Here is a 22,747-nt window from a genome sequence, read left to right on the forward strand (position 1 = left end):
GCTCATCATTTTGGGGGTCTTGTGGCTCGTGTGCTTGCCTGGGGACTGCCAGTTACTGATAGGTGTGAGAGTACTGGCTGGGTTTTTAAAGCACTGTAACAGTGTTGTCTGTTGCAAACAATACTGCTTCTGTAAAATGTTGCATTTAAACTTCACAGAGATGACCTTGAGATTACAGCCTCCCTCTTTGTTATTGGCGGTAGAATGGCTGCACAAAATTAGAAAGCGTCCAAGAAGAACTAAGGAGGACTTTATTTGTGAGGTTATGATGCACTTTGCCGCTAAGAAAAAAAGAATTGAAGGAGTGGCGGTACAGCGAGAAGAGGGACCAAAAGGAGAATGCAGCACACCAGAAAGAAGCCACAGAGTGGCTCTTAACAGTTACGGAGCTCCAAGGTGATACTAGCTCTTTAAACTGAGCAGCTCCATGCACGCATTCCCCTGCAGCCACGGTCGCAAGACTCTTTACCATGCCACGCCCCCAGACTGCCAGCACACTCGTATCAATCTCCTGGCTCCACTCTCTACCTGCAGCATTCCATTCCTCGCAGTCCAGCAGTGTGGACTCCCACTGCACTCAACACAAATTCCTCTGCAGTTTGGCCCTGCTGAAGTACAGCACCCCCTGCATCATACTCCAAAGGAGGTTGGGTATGATCCCTGGATATACACAAATCTGTAGCCCTCCTGGGACCCCTCCTCCTCCTGAGACCTTCCCTTCCTCCATCCCCCTCCCTGCTGATGATTTTTTTCATTTGACTCTCTCTTTTGGTTGTTTTTTTTTCTTCAATAAAATAATTATTTGTTTGAAAGCAATCTTTATTCTATTAAGTGAAAGCAAAAAGAGCACTGCAAAGCAACATACGATTATGTTAAGGCCCCTTCTTGCATCATGTGCACCAGTCACCACCTAGCATTACAGGCACTGCAATCCCAAGCATAGCCACAAATATTAGTCACTTTCAGCTTCAAATTGCTGCCTCAAAGCATCCCTGATCCTCATGGCCCCGCGCTGTGCCCCTTTAATAGCCCTGGTCTCTTGGCTGTTCAAACTCAGCTTCCAGGCACAGAGCCTCTGTGGTCGAGCCCTGAGTGAAGCTTTCACCCTTCCCTTCACAAATACTATGGAGCATACAGCACTCGGCTGTAAGCATAGGAATATTGTCCTTGGCCATATCCAGCTTCCCATATAGGCATCGCCAGCAGTCTTTTAAATGGCCAAATGCGCACTCCACAGTCATTCTGCACTTGCTCAGCCTGTTGAATCACTCGTTGCTGCTGTCAAATTGCCCTGTATATGGCTTCATGAGCCATGACATTAAGAGGTGGGCGGGGTCTCCCGGGATCACAGTGGGCATTTTGACTTCTCCTACGGTGATCTTCTGGTCCGGGAAGAAAGTCCCTGCTTGCAGCTTCTTGAACAGGCCAGTGTTCCAAAAGATGCGTGCATCATGCACCTTTCCAGAGCAGCCTGTTTTAATGTCTGTGAAATGCCCATGGTAATCCACAAGTGCCTGGAGAACCATTGAGAAATACCCCTTGCAATTAATGTACTTGGTGGCTAGGTGGTCTGGTGCCAGAATTGGAATGTGTGTGCCATTGGTCGCCCCTCCACAGTTAGGGAAGCCCATTTGTGCAATGCCATCCACAATGTCGCGCACATTGCCCAGAGTCAGTCTTTTGGAACAGGATGTGATTAGTGGCCCTGCGTACTTCCATAAGCTCAACTCCAACGGTTGACTTTCTCACTCCGAACTGGTTAGCAACCGATTAGTAGCAGTCTGGAGTAGCCAGCTTCCACAGTGCAATCGCCATGTGCTTCTCCAGCGACAGGGCAGCTCTCATTCTCGTGTCCTTGCGCTGCAGGACTGGGGCGAGCTCATCACCTAATCCCATGAATGTGGCATTCTTTATCCGAAAGTTCTGCAGCCACTGCTCATCATCCCCGACGGGCATGACAGTGTTATCCCACCACTCAGTGCTTGTTTCCTGAGCCCAAAAGCGGTGTTCAACCGTCATCAGCACCTCCGTGAATGCCACAAGCAATCTCGTGTCGTAGCTACTACATGTGGCGAGATCAATGTCTCATTCCTTGCCTTTGTAGTTTAAGGAATAACTCCACTGTCACTCGTAACGTGTTGGTCAGTGCGAACAGCATACTGGTCAACAGCTTGGGATCCATTCCTGCAGCCCGAAAGGGGCAGGGTGCACAGTACACAAACCATTGAAAGATGGCGCCAAATGTAGACAGAAGCACAGTGATTGCTGGGATGCGAAGCAGTGAATCACTGGGCATTGGGACAAGACCCAGGATGCCCCACAAGGCCTTCCCACAAGTCTTAGCGGCAAAAGAGAAAGAGGTGCTCTGTGGGATAGCTGCCCATGGTGCACCGCTCTGAATGGTGCCGCAGGTGTGAACATGCTATTGCGCAGGCAGCTGTCAGTGTAAGAACACAACAGTGGTTTTCCTTTGGCGCTCTGAGTGGCACTGTAACTTTGCAAGTGTAAATGTACCCTGAGTGTGCCCACATGGAGAGTTATTCTGGAATAACTATTTTGGTAAACTTCCAGGTGTAGATGCTTTCTTAGTCTCATTGGTAGACAAATAACTGATTTTTGTATTTCACCTGTCAAAAACAATGCACCATGATGGTGCGTGGATGGATATTGAATAATTGAAGTAATTGTAATGGTTGCTAAATCTTTTGTCACAGCAGCATTCTTTGAGCAGTTCATAGTTCTGAAAAAAGCAAAGGAAATGTATAGAAAAATAAGGCATTAAACCTCCTAGGAAACCTATGTACTGGTAATAGAGGCCCTTGTGCTGGCATTGTAGAAAGATACAGTCATACTCTTTTCCAAGAACTTGGAGTTGTTTTGCACTTACTAGTTTGCCAAACCTTTGTCATCAAAGTTCCAAGTTTTTACTCTTTTTGATAAATTGTTTGATATTCTCAACCAAATATGTAGATGAAACCCATGAGCCAATTGTTACTTCGTCACTAGGTTGTAAATTCACTCCAGCAACAACCACAAGCTACATCTCCTCCAGTTCCTGAACCCCATGCTCTCAGTACTGTGACTCAAGCAGACCCTCTTGTTAGGAAACAGCGAGTACAGGACCTTATGGCACAGATGCAGGGCCCATACAACTTCATGCAGGTATGTAGTTGCTCTGCTGTGGTGAACTGGTTTAAGAGGGACTCTAAATTTTTACGTTTTGTTAGTAATGCCTCAGTTATCCAAAATAAAAATAATAAAGCCATCTAAATAGTAAAGAACAGGTTACCTGCTTGTTTTTTGTACTTTATTCTATTTGCCTATGAAAACAAGCTGACATAGTTAAATTATCTTTCAGTGGAGTATACTTCATAGTTGTGAGGTAAGTTCCGTAATTTTGGGGTTGTAAGTGGTGCAGGAGAATCCTTGAAATCTTAGTTGATTTTAAATATATTGATATTCCTATTTTTCATTTAAAAAAAAAAAAGACCAAATACCTGATCATAACAGTCTAATTTAATACATTTTTAATCCTGTTGAATTATTCTATTAGGATTCCATGTTGGAGTTTGAAAATCAGGCTCTTGATCCTGCCATCGTATCAGCACAGCCCATGAATCCAGCACAAAACTTGGACATGCCTCAGATGGTTTGCCCTCCAGGTTTGTAATGGTAAATCATAAAACTGCATCTTGGGGGAGGTTTGCAAAACTAACTTGATTTCAGTCATCCCTAACCCTGCTATCTCTAAGGTTAAACCCACTTGGTGCTCAGTGAGGTCATTATGTGATTTTCATGGAATACAGCTGTGCTGCAGAGCACTTTGTAGACACCTAGTAGTCTATTGCTCTAATTTTCATTTGTGGCATTGGTGTATAAATTATTGCCCAAAATCTCTGGTAATTGGGTGTCCTTTCAATTATTTGAGCGTAAGACCAAGCGTTTGGCTCGTGAAGGACATGTCACTGTGCTTAGGCTAATATTTCTGGATTTAGTGGATAATTCTGACCTTAATTTCTGTGCCTCAGTTCCCTCTCTGTAAAATTCAGATAATACTCCCTCATCTCACAGGGATAATCAAAAAGTACTTCTGAGTCACTCAGACACTATGGTGATGAACACCATAGAAAAGCCCATGTGAAAATTTAATAATTCTGTTTTCAGAGCAGGGTTTGATCAGTGTGCAGTAAATAAGGCATGGGGTCACTCATTAAATAAGGAGAAAACAAAATATTGAATAATTGCTCAGTTAAGTGAGTACTATCCATTCTGTGCTTTGAGTCAGGAATCCTTTGTGGGGTGGGAATAGTTTGTGACAATGTAATTAAAGACTCTATCATGTATATGCACAAGGGGGCTGAATTATAGTTGCACAAGCAACATTACATTCTGACATTGCCTAACCTTTTTGAGTGCTTAACTTTAGGGCAATAATAGAATCCCATTTATTTCAATTTTTTACGTGTTTTCTACATTTACAAATATATTGATTCAGTTACAACACAGAATACAAAGTGTATAGTGCTCACTTTATATATTTTTGTATTACAAATATTTGCACTGTCCAAAAAAAAAGTATGTTTCAATTCACCTAATACAAGTACTGTAGTGCAATATCTTCATCACGGAAGTTGAACTTACAAATGTAGAATTATGTACCAAAAAAAACCTGCATTCAAAAATAAAACACTTTAAAACTTTAGAGCCCATGAGTCCACTCAGTCCTACTTCTTGTTCAGCCAATCGCTCAAACAAACAAGTTGGTTTACATTTGCGGGAGATAATGGTTCCTGCTTCTTGTTTACAATGTCATCTGAAAGTGGGAACAAGCATTCGCATGGCATTGTTATAGCTGGTGTTGCAAGATATCTTATGTGCGAGATGCACTAAAGATTCATATGTCCCTTCATGCTTCAGCCAACCTTCCAGAAGACATCCATCCATTCTGATGATGGGTTCTGTTCATTAACAATCCAAAGATGTGCAGACTGACGCATGTTCATTTTCATCATCTGAGTCAGATGCCACCAACAGAAGATTTTTTTTCTTTTTTGGTGGTTTTGGGTTCTGTAGTTTTTAGCATCTGAGTGTTGCTCTTTTAATACTAATGAGAGCATGCTCCACACCTCGTCCCTCTCAGATTTTTTGGAAGGCACTTCAGATTCTTAAACCTTGGGTTGAGTGCTGTAGCTATCTTTAGAAATCTCACAGGTACCTTCTTTGCGTTTTGTAAAATCTGCATTGAAAGTGTTCTTTAAATGAACAGTATGCTGGGTCATCATCCGAAACTGGTATAACGTGAAATATATGGTAGAATCCGGGTAAGACAGAGAAGAAGACCTACAATTCTCCCCCAGGGAATTGAGTCACAAATTTAACTAACACGTTTTTTTAACGAGCATGGAAGCATGTCCTCTGGCATGGTGGCCAAAGCATGAAGGGGCATATGAATCTTTAGCGCATCTGGTACATAAATATCTCATGACGCTGGCTATAACGGTTCCATGTGAATGCTTGTTCCCACTTTCAGGTGACATTGTAAACAAGAAGCAGGCAGCGTTATCGCCTGCAAATGTGAACAAACTTGTTTGAACAATTGGCTGAACAAGAAGTAGGACTGAGTGGACTTGAAGTAGGACTGAGTGGACTTGTAGTAGGACTGAGTGGACTTGTAGTAGGACTGAGTGGACTTGTAGTAGGACTGAGTGGACTTGTAGTAGGACTGAGTGGACTTGTAGGCTCTAAAGTTTTAAATTTTTATTTTTTAATGCAGTTTTTTTTGTACATAGTTCTACAATTTGTAAGTTCAACTTTCAAAATATTGCACTACAGGACTTGTATTAGGTGTATTGAAATACTATTTTTTTTACAGTAAACATTTGTAATAAAAATGTAGAGTGATCACGGTATCCTTTGTATTCTGTGTTTGAAATTGAAATCAATAGAAAATGTAGAGTAACATGCAAAAATATTTATTACATTTCCATTGGTGTTGTTTAATGGTGCGATTAAAACTGATGGATCGTGATTAATTTTTTTGTTAATTGTGTGAGTTAACTGTGATTAATCGACAGCCCTACTTAACTTTGCAACCGTAATGAACATTTAACACTTGTGTACGTAACTTCCTCTTTTTAAAAAAAGCAAACTAAAAAATCAGAATTCCATTATGTGACATATTGATCATTGTATGATGAGTCATCAGTGGGTTTGGAATCTTTGATCCACTGCTCCAAGCCCTGACACTTGAGATAACAGAGTAACTGATAGTAGTAGTAGGTTGTAATCCTTTGTGTCAACTAGCACTAGTGAAAATGGGACACTTTGCCAGTAGGTTTGACAGGAATTTGATAGAGGAATGGAGAGAATCAAGAAAAATATGTTTTGCCCATTTTAAAAACTCTTGGAGTTTTTCTACAAATAGCTTTAGTGTATCATGCTTTGGAGAAGAGACCTGAAATTTTGAAGGCTGTGGCTGTTGTGGCAGGGATGTTCCTCTTGCTGTCCTCATGAAAACCCACCCACATCATGCCAATTTATAAGCCTCTGAAAAACAGTGGTTCATGTGCTCAGTAGAGACTTTGATTTTAGCAGTCAAATTCCCCAAAGATTCCATCTGCACTGAGAATGTTCCAGCTCAGGGCTGAGCAGGCCTTTTGCCGCAACTGTAGTTCTAGGCTGCTGCCAGCTAAGCCAGGTTTGGGCACCTGAAATGTGATCAGGGTGTCTCTTTCCTGTACTCTCAGTGACTCACTGCTGGGCCCAGGCAGCACAGTGGAGCACACTGCCTGATTCAGATGCAGACAAGGGGGGAGGACTGGCGCTTGAATGGAGTCAGGAGGCACAGGACTGGGACTTGCTAGAGACTGGGACAAGGAGCCAGGGTGAGGAGGAGAGAGGACTGTGGTGGAGCAGAAGAGGTGAAACAGTCAGAAGAATCTGTACCCACATGGGAACACTCCCCTCCACAGGCTGGAATGGAACCCAAGATTCCCTGTCCTTGTTCTCCACAATGGATGAACCATTTTAGCTGCAGTTTTCCCCTCAAAATTCATCCTGAGGCTGACAATCAACCTGAAAAATTTCAACCCAAAATGTTAGTTTGGCAGAGTTGTAAACAACTTATTATGGGCTGTGTTGGGCAATCTTAGTAAAAGGTGGTGTTTCCAGTCCCGCTTATAATTTATACCATGTAAGAAGTATACAGTTACATAGTAAATAAAAAGTTTATTGTATTTCCAGTTCATGCTGAATCTAGACTTGCCCAGCCTAACCAAGTTCCTGTGCAACCAGAAGCTACGCAGGTAAGATCTATGCTCGGTAAATCATTTACTAGATCTTTAATTGGCTTTAGGTTTATTTTAATTGGTAACTATTGTGTTGGAAGAGGTTAACCATTAGATGCATCAGAAATCAAGCTTATTTTTTCTTGTAAGATTTTTTGGTATTGTTAGTTTCCACTCCCCTTCAATTTTGGTGTCTGCAAACTTGATGGTGGCTGAATTTACATCGGGAAAAGCTGATACAAGAATCAGTGACGGTGTAGAGGGTCTCATGACTTTTTTGTTCAGTAGAGGCATAAAAGCCCTGGAATGAATGGAAACTAGCAGGAAGCGTCCCTGCTAGAAGACTGACAAATGCTTCACCATTGAAGATCAACAGGAAGTGCCATGTGGAGTAATAGAGATTGAAAATGTGCATTAGGAGTAACATGCCTTTTAGACTAAACTCTGTGTGGGAAATGTGTGTTCTTACAGTGATTGTCCACACAGATTCTGCTTTAGGGGCCATGCGTGTGCCCTGGGTGCATTCATTCCCCCCCTCCCTCCCACTTTATATTTTCCAGGGTTTTTTTGCATTTTATAATGTTAAGTGGTGCTTATGGGTTTTCCTCAATGCACTCTCCCCTTCCCCCTCCCCCCCCCCCCCCCCCCCCCGGTCCAAACGAGTTCTAACAGTCATTCCTCAACCATTTATGTAGCTAGCAGCTAAATTGCTTCCAGCTCTGCTGTACAATGGATTAGGGACATGTGATGGTTCAAAAAAGGTGACTCTGGCAACCAGTCTTGTGGACTTCCTCTCAAGAATTGCCATCAAACCTCTGTTGCAAAGCAGTGCTTTTATTTTTCTGCAGGTGGTTTCAGATCATGTTGGTGATGGAAGCAGAGCAGTTTTTAAAACAACTTTACTGGTCTGCTTCACCCCCAACTTACCTGCAAGGAAGTTGAGTTAAAAGGAGGTAAATTTAGTTTGGGTGGGTTCATGCCAACAAACATCACCTCTGTGCCTGCTGCTACACACTCTTCTTCATCCCTAGTATGCTATGTGCTTTCTCTTGTGGTCTTCTTAGGAGACATAACAGTAGGAAGAATTTTCATTTAAATCAAAACTTACACCTTCAACTGGATTGGACAAAAATATAAATGAACTTAAAACTTTTCTCCAGAGCAGTGGGTGTACACTAGAACAAATCAATTAAAATAAATTCGCTTTGCCCCTGTTTCAGCATTACTAAATTTAATCAAATTATGCATAAGTATATTGCTACTGTGGATATTAGTAAAAATTTTGTGTATCCGTAACAAGATTTTTACCACAGGCACAGTTCCTTCCAAAGTTGTCCTGTTTGGTTCTCCAGTTTGTAAAACTTGAAGGAGCTTCTACTAATCTTAAATTCTTTCTGGCAGGTGCCCTTGGTTTCTTCTACAAGTGAGGGTTACACAGCATCCCAGCCCATGTATCAGCCTTCTCATACAACAGAGCAACGGCCACAGAAAGAATCAATTGACCAGATTCAGGCAAGTCCTATTAAATTTTATTTTAGGAGCAATATACTATCTGAATCTGCAAGTGAATAAAGGGGTAGTGTATGACACTTTGAAGATAAAGCTTCATAGTTAAAATATTTGTTTCAGGTGTCAATTGATAAGGCCTTTTTTATGTTGTAGTAATTATTACAAATGCCTTGACCTTATTTGTGACATCTTATATTTTTGATAGCAGTTGTTTGAGTCCTCTGTATTCAAGGCTTAAATTTATTAAATCACCAGCAGCGAGATGCTGATAAAGAGGAGAGGGGCTAGTACTTTTCAGTGGAGCACCTTGTGGAGAATTGCATTGCATAAGTATACAGGATGCTAGCTTGGAGGACGTTATTGACCATGGCTAGTAGGTGTCATATTGGGCACTTGCTTTTCCTCCATTCACTCACTTCTCTGTCGTTCTCTGAGGTTCATGAGTGTGGGAAGACTTCTTTGTTTTCATTCATCCAGTTGTGCTGCGGGGGGCTACAGTTTAGTTGAGGTAGTTCATGTCAGTAGCAATATTTTACAGGCCTTGCCTATAATTTGGTATAGGATGACTTGACATAATCAGTTGCTGTATGAATTATTGCTTAAGTGCTCTTCATTTCAATTGCTAGGCTTCACTGTCTTTGAGTGCAGACCAAACCCCAGCATCATCACCACTTCCTACTGCACCCCAGCCGCAGGTATTCCAGGCTGGGTCTAGCAAACCTTTACATAGCAGTGGAATCAATGTTAATGCAGCTCCATTCCAATCAATGCAAACAGTAAGTACCAAATGAACTTAATGCTGAATCACTTTGTTTTGTTAATCAAATCTTCTGATAGCCATTATTTTGACCCTGGAATCTAGAATTGCACTTAGAATAGGCTCTGTTCTTCTAGTGGTTGCACATGTTCATTCCACCGTAGGTGTGTGCATGCCTAGTGCACAGATGTCAGAGACTTTTTTCCCCTCAGTGGTACCTGTTGGGGTGGCTGGAGTGCCCCCTGTGGCCACTCGCCACTGTGTGCTAGTATAAGAGGAGCCACCCTCAGCTCTTCTCAGTTCCTTCTTACTGACAGTAATGGTTGTCAGAGCGGTTTCAGACTTGTTTATTCAAATACCTTCTTCACGCCTTGTAAATAGTACTTCTAATAGGATTCTGTGCAAAACAATTAAAAATTCTGCACAATATTTAAAAATCTGCAAATTTTATTTGTAAATAAATAAAGGTGGAGGCTCCAGCATGGCAGCGGTGAGCACGGGCCACTGGCTGTACGGAGGTGGGAGATCACCCTGCAGGGCGCCCACTCCCTTCCCCTTCCCTGCCCTCCCCTTCAGGGACATGGACTTGTAATGAGGGTGCACCCACCCTAACGCAGCACAAGGGCCAGGCCTGCCCCTGCATGCCAGGCGCACCAAGTGTGGGCAGGCAGGCTCAGCCTGGCAGGATCCAAGCTCGGACGGGCTTTGTGTGGGGGAATCCAGGTGTGGGGTGTTAAGGTTCTGGGTGGGGGCATCTCAGTGGGGATACTGGGGTGTGGGGGAATCTGGATGCACTGGGGGGGTTCCAGGTGCAGGGATAATGGGACTCTGCAGTGGGTCCAGATGAAGGTGTGGGGGGGGGTGAAGGGACTCGGCGGGGGAGTCTGGGTACTGGGGGAGTGGGGCTTGGTGGGGTGGGGGTCTGAGTGCAGCTGGTTGGGGCTCAGTTGGGGGTTTCAGGTGTGTGTGGGGGGGCGAGTTGGGGTAGTCCAGGTGCATAGGGTGTGGGATTTGTTGTGTTGGCGGTTCTGGTGTGGGGGGGTTGAGGTCACCAGGGAGGTGGCTGGGTTCAGGGGTAGGGCTCCAGATGCAAGGGGGTGGGGCTTGGATGGGAGTGCTGAGTGCAGGGCGCGAGGCTTGGTGAGGGTTTGGGTGCGGGGGTAGGGGGGGTTCAAATGCATGAGGGTGGGCCGATGGGGGAGCAGCTCCTGTGACAGTGACCCCCTTTGCCTACCGCTGAGGAGCGATGGGGGCAGGAAGCAAGGGGTGCGAGGATGTGGAACTTCCTGTAGTGGGGGGACGTTTCATGGGAGGCAGGGGGGTCTGGCCCGGTCACTTTGTGCAGGGGACGTACACTCTTCACCCAGCCCCGCCGGGACTGACCAAGGCATCCCAAGCCCCAGGGCTGGGTGGGGGATTCTCGGTGAGGAGGTGTTTCTGGGTGAAAGCGCGTGAGGCTTGGCATGGGTCTGGGTATGGGTGGAGTCTGGATGCACAGCAGTTGGATAGGTCTGACCCAGCACCGGCTGGGACGTCCCTAGCCATTGCCTCTCAACTCCCCCTAGCCCATAGTGATTTACCTCTCCATCAACTGCTCTAGGTCTCCGAAAAGATGCACCTGTGCTTCTGACCTGTCTGATATGAGGCCCACATTAGTGACAAGTGTCACATTTGCAAGGCCTTCAAACTCTGCTCGAAGAAGGATAGACCAGCTAGGCTTAAGTGCTTGCTTATGGAAGCAGCATTTTGACTCTCAGCTGAGTTATCGCATGTGGAGAGTGCCCAAAGTATTTCAACATTGATATGGAATACTCCACCAGAAGTATTTTAAGCTCCACGGTCCCGATCTCTGGTGCTGAAGGAGAGATCCAGAACTTTCTCGGGCTCACCATCTTGTTCGTCAATCTCGGTACTGAGATGAGATGGGGCATAGACTCTAAGCATGTGGCAGAGAAAGCAGCCCCGCAAGCCTTGCCTACTATGAGGGGTTCACTGCTTTTAGAGCTTGAGGCAGGTCCATTGAGTCTATCCCACAGGCACATGCAACCGCAAGAGACTTGTTTAGTCTCTCAGTACTGTTTTCACCAGTGTTGGAAACTGTCCAACCACTTCCTGCTCCCTCAGCTCAACCCTCAGTGCACTGAGAACCCCTCGTACCCCTATCTAGACCTCTTCTCAAATCAGTTTTATCTAGAGGGAAACCTTCCTTGATTTCTCCAGTACTACCATCCCCAGGTTCAAGTTTCCTCTCTCCAGTACCATCTGCATCAGTGCCTCTGCTATCGGAAGCCTCTGACTCCTTAGACTTGGAAGTGTGGGCCTCCTGTTTCTCAGCAGGGACACAGCACTTATCCTCCTGCAAGGTCACTGGGGCCATGGGCAGTGCAGCAGCCCCATGGCTGGCATTTTCCCTAAGTCACAATGGCGTGGACGTGGATGGGGCCCAGGTCCATACCAGTGGCCACTCTGGGCTCCATGTGGCATTCCTCCCTCAGCTAGGATCTCACCCCAGCAGTCTCGACCATTGCGGGGAGCGCATTGGACATCATGGCACCAGGAATTTCATTCTTCGGTAGATGACATGGAAACAGGTACCAGGCACAGAGGGTGTCTTTGCTTTCCAGTACTGTGACTGGTCCCAGCCAACCATGATCTTCTCAGGTAGTTTCTCCACCACAGATTATGAAGTTGCCACTACCTCACATGCTGGTTACAGCCTTGTCTTCATCACCAGATGCAACTATAGATTCAGTGGGAGATTCACCTCCTCCAGAAGGCTACAGGGCCCACCAAAATCTCCTGAAAAGGTAGTCTCGGGTCTTTGGCATCAAGGTGGCAGAGATACCTCTCCTGCCTAGATTGAGATTGCTCTGCCAATCAATGAGGCAGTCATGATGCATTTTCATCAACAACCACCTTTTCTTCGAGTGATTGCTCATGTGTATTCCACAATAGGTGTGCGTGCTCACCACGTGCACCGGTGCCGGAAGTTTTTCCCCTAGGAGTACCCGTAGGGGAAGCGCCGCAGCGACCCCTGGAGTGGTGCCTCCATGGCATGGTATAAGGGGAGCTGCTCACTCCCCCACCCTCAGTTTCTTCTTGCTGCCAGCGAAGGAGTGTCGGAACTACTCTGCTTCAGCTTTGCTGTAGCTCGTCCCCAGAACTGTTCGTTCGTTCAGTGTTGGTACCTGTAGTTAGTTAGCTGTTTAGTTAGTTCAGTTAGTCAGAGAACCCAGACTGGGGCATGCCCCGCGCCCCAGATTTTAAGTTGTGCGGCACTTGTACGCGATCTGTGCCAAGGAGTGACCTGCATGCAGACTGTCTGCGCTGTTTGGGAGAAACCCATATCAGCGATGGCTGCAAAATTGCAAGTTGTTTAAGCCTCCGACCAAGAGAGAGGGGACATTAGGCTCGGGGCCATTCTCATGGAGTTGGCGCTGACCCCGACTGCAACGTGCCGCTCCGAGCTGGCACTGGGCATCAAGGTGTCGGTGCGCAGTGACCTTCCGGTGCCATTGACCAGTCGGCACAGCTCCCCGTCCAGAATGGCTCTGGCTAAATCTAAGTTCAAGCTGCAGCAGACTCCCACTCAGGCCACCACCCGAAATACAAGGCCACCATAAGAAGTCATGGGACCATAAGGAGGTGCCCTCAGAGGCAGTCTCTGCCTGCCCCCCCAACCTGGGTCCTCCAAGGGCAAGCAGGCGGGGAAAAGCCATTTTTGATGGGACGCTTGGGGGCGCCCTGCCAGTTCTCCTCAGGAATGCGCCCTCAAAGCTTCCCTTCTCCAGCCGGCTGTGTGCTTTCCTCCCGGAGTGATTGCGGCCGATCTCTGACTGATGGGTCCTCAACACCATCTCCCGGGGCTACACCCTCCAGTTTACTTTCTCCCTGCCCAACCATCCCCCGCCCCCATCCCTCCTGGGGGACTTCTCGCACGGAGCTCTGCTCGAGCAGGAGGTGGGGTGGCTCCTGGGCCTAGGAGCAGTGGAAGTGGTGCCCGAGGAGTGCAAAGGCAAGGGATACTACTCCCGCTATTTCCTTATCCCGAAGGCCAAAGGGGGACTCAGGCTAATCCTGGGCCTGCGAGGTCTGGACCAGTTCATGGTGAAGCTCAAGTTCCGCATGGTCTCCCTGGCCTCCATCATCCCCTCCCTGAATCCTGGGGACTGTTATGCTGCCGTCAATGTGCAGGACACTTACTTCCACATCCCTATATTCAAGGAGCACAGACGCTTCCTCCGTTTCTGGTGGGGCAGAATCGGTACCAGTTTATGGTCCTCCCATTTGCCTGTCCACTGCCCCCAGGGTATTTACAAAATGTATGTCGGTGGTGGTAGCCTACCTCAGGCGCCGGGGGGTCCAGATCTTTCCCTTGTTAGGGACGATTGGCTGGTCAGAGGCAGCTCCCGGTAGCAGGTGAGGGATCATGTGATGCTCCTCCTGTCCATGTGCACTGCTTTGGTCCTGTTGGTAAACAGCAAGTCCACGTTAAACTCTGTGTTGAACCAGGACTATTAGGGCGCTCCTGGATGCCTCGTTGGCCAGTGCCTCCCTCCCACCGGACAGGTTCGAGACCCTGAAGGGGCTCATCGACCCATCACAAGATTCCCGGTGACAACAGCCAGAGCGTGCCTCCAGCTCTTGGGTCACATGTTGGTGTGCATGTCCCTGGTCCATCATGCCAGACTCAGGATGAGGTCCCTCCAGCTCTGGTTGGCCTCAGAGTTCTCCCAGGCCAGGGACAGGATGGACAAAGTCCTTACTGTACTAACTCGATGATCGCCTCTCTATGGTGGTTGTCCGCACCACGCAACGTGCTCCAAGGGCCCCTGTTCAGGGACAGGGCCCCGTCGCTGGTGTCCGATGCGTCGGACATGGGTTGAGGGGCCTTCAGACCCAAGGCCTGTGTTCGGCTCAAGATCTGACCCTACACATAAATGTCAAGGAACTCGGGGCGGTACGGCTGGCATGTGTGGCCTTCCCTTTGCACCTGGAGGGCAGGGTGGTCAGGGTCCTCACGGACAACGGCCTCAATGTTCTATATTAACAGGCAAGACGGGGCCTGCTCCTCTGCCCTCTGCTGTGAAGCCCTCAGGCTGTGGGATTTCTGTATAGCCCGTGACATCTGTCTAATGGCTTTCCGTCTACCGGGCGCCTGGAACGTGCAGGCGGATCGCTTGAGCAGGGACTTCTCTCAACACAAGTGGTCTCTCCACCAGGAAGTGGCTCACAGGCTTTTCTGAGTGTGGGGGACTCCCCAGGTGGACCTGTTCACCACTCGGCAGAACCGGCGCTGTCCCCGGTTCTGCTCCAAGGGGGGGACTGGGAAGGGGCGCTATCTCCGATGCCTTCCTCCTGTCCTGGTCAGGCCAGTTTGTCTATGCCTTCCCACTGTTCCCACTGATCAGCAAGGTCCTGGAAAAGATAAAGACAGACAAGGCCCAGCGTGGCCCAGGCAACATTGGTACGGGATCCTCACGGGCCTGGCGGTTGCTCCGCCATGGCCGTTGCTGTTCCGCCCGGACCTACTCTCCCAGGGCTGCCTTCTCCACCCCAATCTAGTGGCTCTCCACCTCACGGCGTGGCTGCTCAATGGCTAGTAGGGAGGAGAGGACATGCTCAGAAGGGGTTCAACGCATCTTCCTAGAAAGCAGGCGGCCCTCCACGCACCGCGCCTACTTGGCGAAGTGGTCCCAGTTCTCTAGATGGGCGGGTGAATGGCGTGTTTCCCCCGGTGGCTGCCCCGATCCAGATTATCCTTGACTACCTTCTCCACCTTCGAGCCCAGGGCCTGGCACCCTTGTCAGTCAAGGTGCACCTGGCAGCCATATCGGCCTTCCATCCACCAGTGCACCGCCATGCTATGACTGGCCGGTTCCTTAAGGGTTTGGACCGTCTCTTTCCCATATGCCCTCGGTCCCGCAGTGGGACCTGAACCTGGTGTTAGCCCGTCTCACAGGGCCCCCGTTTGAGCTGCTAGCCATGTGCTTCTGGTCCCACCTTTCATGGAAGGTGGCCTTCCTGGTCGCGATCACGTTGGCCAGGCAGGTCTCGGAACTCAGGGCCATGACCTCCGAGCTTCCATACACGGTGTTTCATAAGTACAAGGTCCAGCTCCTCCCACACCCTGCATTCCTCCCAAAGGTGGTCTCCGCCTATCACATAGGTCAGGACATTTTTCTACTGGTCCTCTGCCCCAAGCCCCACGTGTCCAGTGAGGAGCGCAGTCTCCACACGCTCGATGTGTGACAGGCTCTGGCTTTCTACCATGAGTGAACCAAGCCATTCAGAAATTCCTCGCAACTGTTCTACTCACCTGAGCACGAGGGGTCAGTTGTCCTCCACTCAGCGGCTTTCCAACCGGATCACTTTGTGCATCCGTACCTGTTATGAACTGGCGGGTATCCCCCTGCCACTGATTGTGAAGGCACACTTGACTCGAGCACAGGCGTCATCGGCTGCCTTCTTGGCCTATGTCCCCATCCAGGACATTTGTAGGGCCGCCACGTGGTCTTCCGTTCACATGTTCGCCTTGGACTATGAGATTGTCTCCCAAACCAGGGATGATGCCTGGTTCAGCAGGGCTGTCCTCCGTCCTGAGAACTTGTGAACTCCTACCCACCTCCAACAGGTATAGCTTGGAATCACCTGTTGTGGAATACCCATGAGCAATCACTCGAAGAAGAAAAGACCGTTACCTTTTCTGTAACTGGTGGTGTTTGAGATTTGTTGCTCATGTCTATTTCACATCCTGCCCTCCTTCCCCTCTGTTGGAGTTGTCTGGCAAGAAGGAACTGAGGGTGGGGGGAGCACGCAGCGCCCCTTATACCAAGCCATGGAAGTGCTACTCCAGGGGTCGCTGGGGCAATCCCCCCCACGGGTACTCCTAGGGAAAAAACTTCCAGCACTGGTGCACATGGTGAGCACACACACCTATTGTGAAATAGACGTGAGCAACACATCTTGAACACCAGTTACAGAAAAGGTAACTGTCCTTTCGTCACCATAGCTTTGCTCCGCGTTTCCAAGATCCTCCTAGGAAAACAGAGAAGGAGCTATAGAAGGCGCCCTCCTCTTTAGTGTCAACGAGCCCATCACATCCAGCTGCCTCTTCCAAACAGGCATTTTGATTGGGTAGTTGAGGACATTATACCAGTCTCTTCACTTCTGTCTGTTCCCCCCCCCCCTTTTTTTTTTGTTTACCAAATGCTTGTCCCACTTCTTAAGTACTTGGACCCACATAATGTCAGACAAACGTGCCTTAAGTATGGTGGAACAGAGGTATGTCATCCAGTTTAATACACCCTACCCCTCTCTCTATACTCCTGTTCCCCCAGTCAGGGACCACTCTCGATCTCCCACTGAAGGGCAATGTCGAGAATCTCTTTCAGACAGACTGTAGAGGAGGTACTGTTGAGCCACCAGAGAGAAGGCTTCTATTTCTGTTTCCTGATTCCTGATTCCCAAGACAAAAGGAGATCTCATGCCCATCTTAGATCTCAGAGAGTTGAACAAATTCCTACAGAAAATAAAATCTCACACTGTTCCTAGTGTCAATTATCTCTTCCCTAGAAGAAGACAACTGGTATGGGGCCCTTGACTTGAGGGACACTTACTTCCATATTGCAATATGTCCCAACCATTGAAAATTTATCAGGTTAATGCCTGATATTCAACATTATCCATTCATAGTGCTTCAGTTTGGCTTGGCAGCTGTGGAACCAGCTCATCTTCCAAAATTAGGTATCCATGTCTTCCCATACCTGAGTGACTGGTTGATCAGAGGTCGATCAGAGTCACGGGTCCTGTCCAGCATATTCATTGCTCTATCTATATTCAGTGCTCTGGAGCTCTGAATGAATCGAGAAAAATCCGTATCGAAGCCTGTATAGACAGTAGATTTCAGTGGAGCAGTCCTTGACTCCACAAGCCAGAGCTTTTCTACCACAAACCAAGTTCAAAACCATTTGAGACCTAATAGTTTGAATGAAGGCTTACCTGCTCATAACAGCAAGTAAGTGCCTCAGGTTGCTAGGTCATATGGCAGCATGAGCCTGTGTAGTGCAGCATGCCAAACTGTCATTCAGGAAGCTGCAAACGTGGTTAACATCAGTATATGCCCTGAATTGCCACCATTTGGACAAGATGGTTCAAGTTCCAAAGCTAGTTGTGTTGTCTCTGGATTGGTGGATAGACCCTCTAAAAGTTTGCTTGGAAGTTGCTTTCCTTCCCACACTATGAACACACCCTCTAGTCTCGCACACATCCTCTCTAGGTTGCGGGGGCTCACATTGGGTCCATGAAGACACAAGGCCTTTGGTAATAAATGTCAGGGAGTTAAGAGCAGTACATCTAAACTCCATTGTTTCACCTCAAAGCTGCTTACCTTTCGGGGAAACAGAACATCCTGGCAGATCAGCTGAGAAGATCCTTCACCGATCAATACGAGTGGTCGTTAGGTCCAGTTGTAGCCAGGTTTATCTTCCAACTCTCGGGGTTTCCCCAAGTGGACCTTTTTGCAACAAGACCCAATAGAAAATTTTGCCAGTTCTGTTCCCTAGGCAACCTAACATGCCTTTCTCCTATCTTGGAGAATTCCCTTCTATATGCCTTCCGTACAATTCCTTTGTTCTTCCAAGTAATATCCAAAAATAATAAAGGACCATGCTTGTCTCATCCTTTAAAGTATGTCACGGCATGGCTCTTTCAATACTGGTATTCAGCTTTCCTGATTCTGTCAGAGGTTCCTCTATTCTTCTTGTTAGATCCAGACATAATTTCTTGAGACCATGGCTGCCTTCATCACTCCAGCCTCCAAGCTCTCCATCTCACAACATAGATGCTTCGTGGCTGAATCCCTTTGAAAGGTCCTGCTCACAGGATGTCCAGAATGTATTTCTAAATTAATGGAAGACCCTCAACTAGGGTCACTTACTTGGTCAAATGGAAGTGCTTCTCCATTTGGGTTCATGAGAAATGTGTGCTGCTCAGCAAGCACCCTGAGTATTGTGCTGAACTATCTGCTAGATCTAAAACAGAATCTGACTGTTTTGTAAGGGTGCATTTGGCTGCTGTCTCAGCTTTGATGTATGGGTGGTGTGACAAAGTTCCTCCTTTGCCTTGGTGGGTCCTGCGCTTATTAACAGATTTGGTTGCCTCAGAGATTCCCGGCAGCCCTCAGTTTGGCCACTTTTGCTAGTGGCTCAAACCTGCCGTCCACTCAGCTAACCTCATCACTGGTCAGCATGGGGAAAACGGAGAACAATCCCTGCAGTCTGTGTCCCACCCAGTGGGTCGGGAACAGGCCAGATCCCTTTCCAATTTAGACCTTCCCTTCTGGTGTTTTTCACAGACTTGGTCAACTCCTCCTGTGTCCTATCAGGAGTTGGGGGGATGGGGGGAACCCGGGCCCACCCTCTACACTGGGTTCCAGCTCAGGGCCCTGTGGATAGCAGCTGTCTACAACGTTCCCTGTATCACCTGCATGACAGCTACAACTCCCTGGGCTACTTCCCCATGGCCTTCCCCCAGCACCTTCTTTATCCTCACTGCAGGATCTTCCTCTTGAAGCCTGATCACACTTGAACTCTTCAGTCCTCCCGCAGCACGCCTTCTTACTCCCTGCTCCTTGTGTGCCCCCCTACTAACTGATGGGAGGTCCTTTTTAAACCAGGTGTCCTGATTAGCCTGCCTGCCATAATTGATTCTAGAAAGTTCTTAATTGGCTCCAGGTGTCTTGATTAGCTTGCCTGTCTTAATTGGTTCTAGCAGGTTCCTGATTGCTCTAGGGCAGCCCCTGCTCTGTTCACTCAGGGAACAGAAAACTATTCATCCAGTGGCCAGTATACTTGCCTTCTGCCAGATTCCTGTACTCTACTGGTCTGGGTCTGTCACAGTGGATAATAGATTATACCCTCAAGTGAATGTCCCATCCCACCTTGAGATCTCGACTTAGTCCTGGCAATTCTAATGGAACCCCACTTTGAACACCTTGTGACTGGCTCCCTCCTTAACTTTTGTATGAAGGTAGCATTTTGAGAGATTTAGTTTCAGAACCCCCTTATACAGTTTTTTATAAAGATAAGGTTTGTCTTACGCTGCATTTATAAAGCAGCAATTTGGTCATTAGCCACACCTTCTCTTCTCATTACACCATTGACTATCAATCCAAAGATTATGCCAGTTTCGGCAGGTGGTCTTGCAATTGCTATTCAGATAGACTCCGAATCCGCCTCCATAGACGTTTGCTTGAGAGTCACCTACTGTGGAAATTATGTTCAATAACTTGAAGAAGAAACGATTACCTACCTTTCTGTAACTGTTGTTCTTCGAGATGTTCCACATGTCCATTCCATAGCCTGCCCACCTTCCCCTCTCCATCAGAGTACATCCAGTACAAAGGAACTGAGGGGGGTTGGGTTGTCTCCACCTTCTTACATCACCATGCATTGGCATGTGGCGTTGGGGCGGGGGCCTCCAGCCATCCTGATGGGTACTGCTGAAGGGGGAGGAAAATGACATTTGTGTGCACACAGTGCACACCCATCCACAATGGAGTGGGCATGTTCAACTCATCTCAAAGAACAACAGTTACAGAAAGGAAGGTAATTGCTTCTTTTGTCAGTTTATAAAGCATATAGTCTCGGATTGTGTGCAAAAGACACGTAAGTACAAATTGGGGAAAATGTAGACCAGAGAGATATTTAGTTTTTTCCTACCATTGTAGGTATTCAATATGAATGCACCTGTTCCTCCTGTCAATGAGCCAGAAACCCTAAAGCAACAAAATCAGTACCAGGCCAGTTACAACCAGAGTTTCTCCAATCAGCCTCATCAAGTAGAACAATCAGAACTTCAGCAAGAACAGCTCCAGACAGGTAAACTTGTTAGACAAAATTAAAACATTATTTTAGCCTAAAAGGGAGGCTTCCAGTGGAGGATAGTCATGGAGACCAAATACCAAGAAACCAGGCAGCCAACTTAAAATTAAATGGAATTTAGAATGTGTAAAATTTTGTTCAGGGGGAGTCTCTGCAAAACCAAAACTTTTAATGAGGAGGATCCAACTGAGGGGAAGTTCTGCACGCAGAATAAACTTTTATGGAGCAGTGTCGCTGCCTCTGGGCTCTGTTTAGCAACTTCATGGAAAGATTGTGGAAGTCACTTGAGAATGTTTCCACTTGTTTCAGGGCTGTGTGGTGTGTTGATTTTTATTATCATTATTATTTAAATCTACAAACACCAGTGAAAAGATTAGAGTAATTGTACTAACTTGAGGCCTGTTGACACTGACTTTGCTGTACACTAGACATCTTGCATTATTTTAATACTGTGGAATGTGTCAGAATAGCAACTTTTAGTTCTGCAAACCATCTGTCTTTGGGTTTGTAAACATTTACTGTTCTGCTTGATGGTACTAAGGCAGACTTGATTGGTTTAACTTGATACCTATCAGTCTTTGGGGAACATAGAAAACATAAACTTCCATTTTTGGTTTTTTATTATAGTGGTTGGCACCTACCATGGTTCCCCGGACCAGTCCCATCAAGTGGCAGGTAACCACCAGCAGCCTCCACAACAGAATACTGGGTTCCCACGTAACAGTCAGCCTTATTATAACAACCGGGGAGTGTCTCGTGGTGGATCACGCGGCACTCGGGGCTTAATGAATGGATACAGGGGACCTGCCAATGGGTTTAGAGGTAAAAAATAAATATATATATGTATATATATTTTATCTAAATTTTGAGAGTTTATATGAATTTTTTTTTCAGGATTACAGAATGGCAGGAGACCTTATGTTATGTTGACCCTATTGTTTAATACAGAAATATATTGGGAAGATATTTAAGCTTGTGGTGGTATTCGCTTTGTTCTATCTTAACAAAGCAGTTTAAATTCTAGGCTTGTGCTGGACTGTCTCTAAGAACTGAATGAAGAATCATCTTTTGTTCTGTGTTTGTGCAGTGCCTAGCACAACAAGGTCTTGGTCCATGACTAGGGTTCCTGGACATATGGTAATACAAATAATAAATAACAGATTATCAGAGAAACATCCTCAGATACCACTTCCCCAATTTTTTATGAGGTCTTAATGAGAAGATGTAGGTTATTTTACAAGTTTTTACACAGTCTGCTGGCGCACAACACTTTTTTATTCCAGTTTTTTTCTTAATAGTCAATGAAATCCCTCCGTGGCCTTTCATGTGTGTATCATAATTTATGAAGACTGGTTATGTGCCCTTCAGTAAGCATTTGTATTCTAATCCTTAGGAGGGTATGATGGCTACCGCCCTTCATTTTCCAACACTCCGAACAGTGGTTACTCGCAGCCCCAATTTAATGCTCCTCGGGACTACTCCAACTATCAACGGGTGAGTTGACGTTTAAATTAAAATTATAAGAATAGAAAAATCAGTCAAACTAAATGAAATAACTTGCTTACAGCAACTAGTAAATATTCTTAGAGTTTTAATTGCTAAATCTCAACGACTCCATATCAAATGTGCTTAGTTTACAAGTGAAATTAAAGCTCCTTGCTCCATAACCATCCAAATGGCCAGTCTTACTCACCCTGGGATTTTGAAAATAAAGCTTTTTTTGTGACTTTTGCTTCACCAGTAAAAATTTAAAATTCGTCTGTTGTCATTTATCTGTGGGCAACCCTTTACAATAGACATACTGGAAAATCCTGCAGTTGGAACTTGGTTAATGATTCTGTTGGTGGATGAGCCAAAATGGAATTAGTCTACTTTCTTACCTGTTTTGGCTCTGCAATGCTAACAAATAAAATGTAATAACTGTATTACTAAACAGATATACTCCCTATGTTTATATTTTTATATATCTATATCGGGGTTCTCAAACTGGGGGTCGGGACCCCTTAGGGGGTACAAGGTTATTACGTGGGCAGTCGCGAGCTGTCAGCCTCCACCCCAAACCCCGGTTTGCATCCAGCATTTACAATGGTATTAAATATATAAAAAAATGTTTTTAATTTATGGGGGGGTCGCACTCAGAGGCTTGCTATGTGAAAGGAGTCACCAGTATAAAGGTCTGAGACCACTGATCTATATGCTTGGCAGAATTTGCTTTTTTTTTATTATTTTAGCTGCTAATATTTATTTTTAAGCATCTTTTAGATTTATCACTTTAAATTTTCACAGTTGCACAAAATTACGGGCTTTAAGCA

General features: G+C 46.5%; 1 protein-coding gene across 3 annotated transcripts in view; it reads left to right on the plus strand.

The window, feature by feature from the left end:
- Positions 1–22,747, plus strand: part of CAPRIN1 (cell cycle associated protein 1) — an 80,689-nt gene that overhangs the window by 52,584 nt on the left and 5,358 nt on the right. For 2 of the 3 annotated variants that reach the window (XM_077818519.1, XM_077818520.1), the window contains exons 10-17: positions 3,007–3,162; positions 3,554–3,662; positions 7,243–7,304; positions 8,688–8,798; positions 9,422–9,571; positions 20,282–20,432; positions 21,063–21,257; positions 21,829–21,929. In XM_077818519.1, the coding sequence (XP_077674645.1) occupies positions 3,007–3,162; positions 3,554–3,662; positions 7,243–7,304; positions 8,688–8,798; positions 9,422–9,571; positions 20,282–20,432; positions 21,063–21,257; positions 21,829–21,929 (1,035 nt within the window). The remainder of the gene's footprint in view (positions 1–3,006; positions 3,163–3,553; positions 3,663–7,242; positions 7,305–8,687; positions 8,799–9,421; positions 9,572–20,281; positions 20,433–21,062; positions 21,258–21,828; positions 21,930–22,747) is intronic. The other variant, XM_077818521.1, reaches the window with a different exon arrangement.

This window comes from Eretmochelys imbricata, chromosome 6 (genome assembly GCF_965152235.1).
Source record: "Eretmochelys imbricata isolate rEreImb1 chromosome 6, rEreImb1.hap1, whole genome shotgun sequence".
In the NCBI taxonomy this organism is placed as follows: domain Eukaryota; kingdom Metazoa; phylum Chordata; order Testudines; family Cheloniidae; genus Eretmochelys; species Eretmochelys imbricata.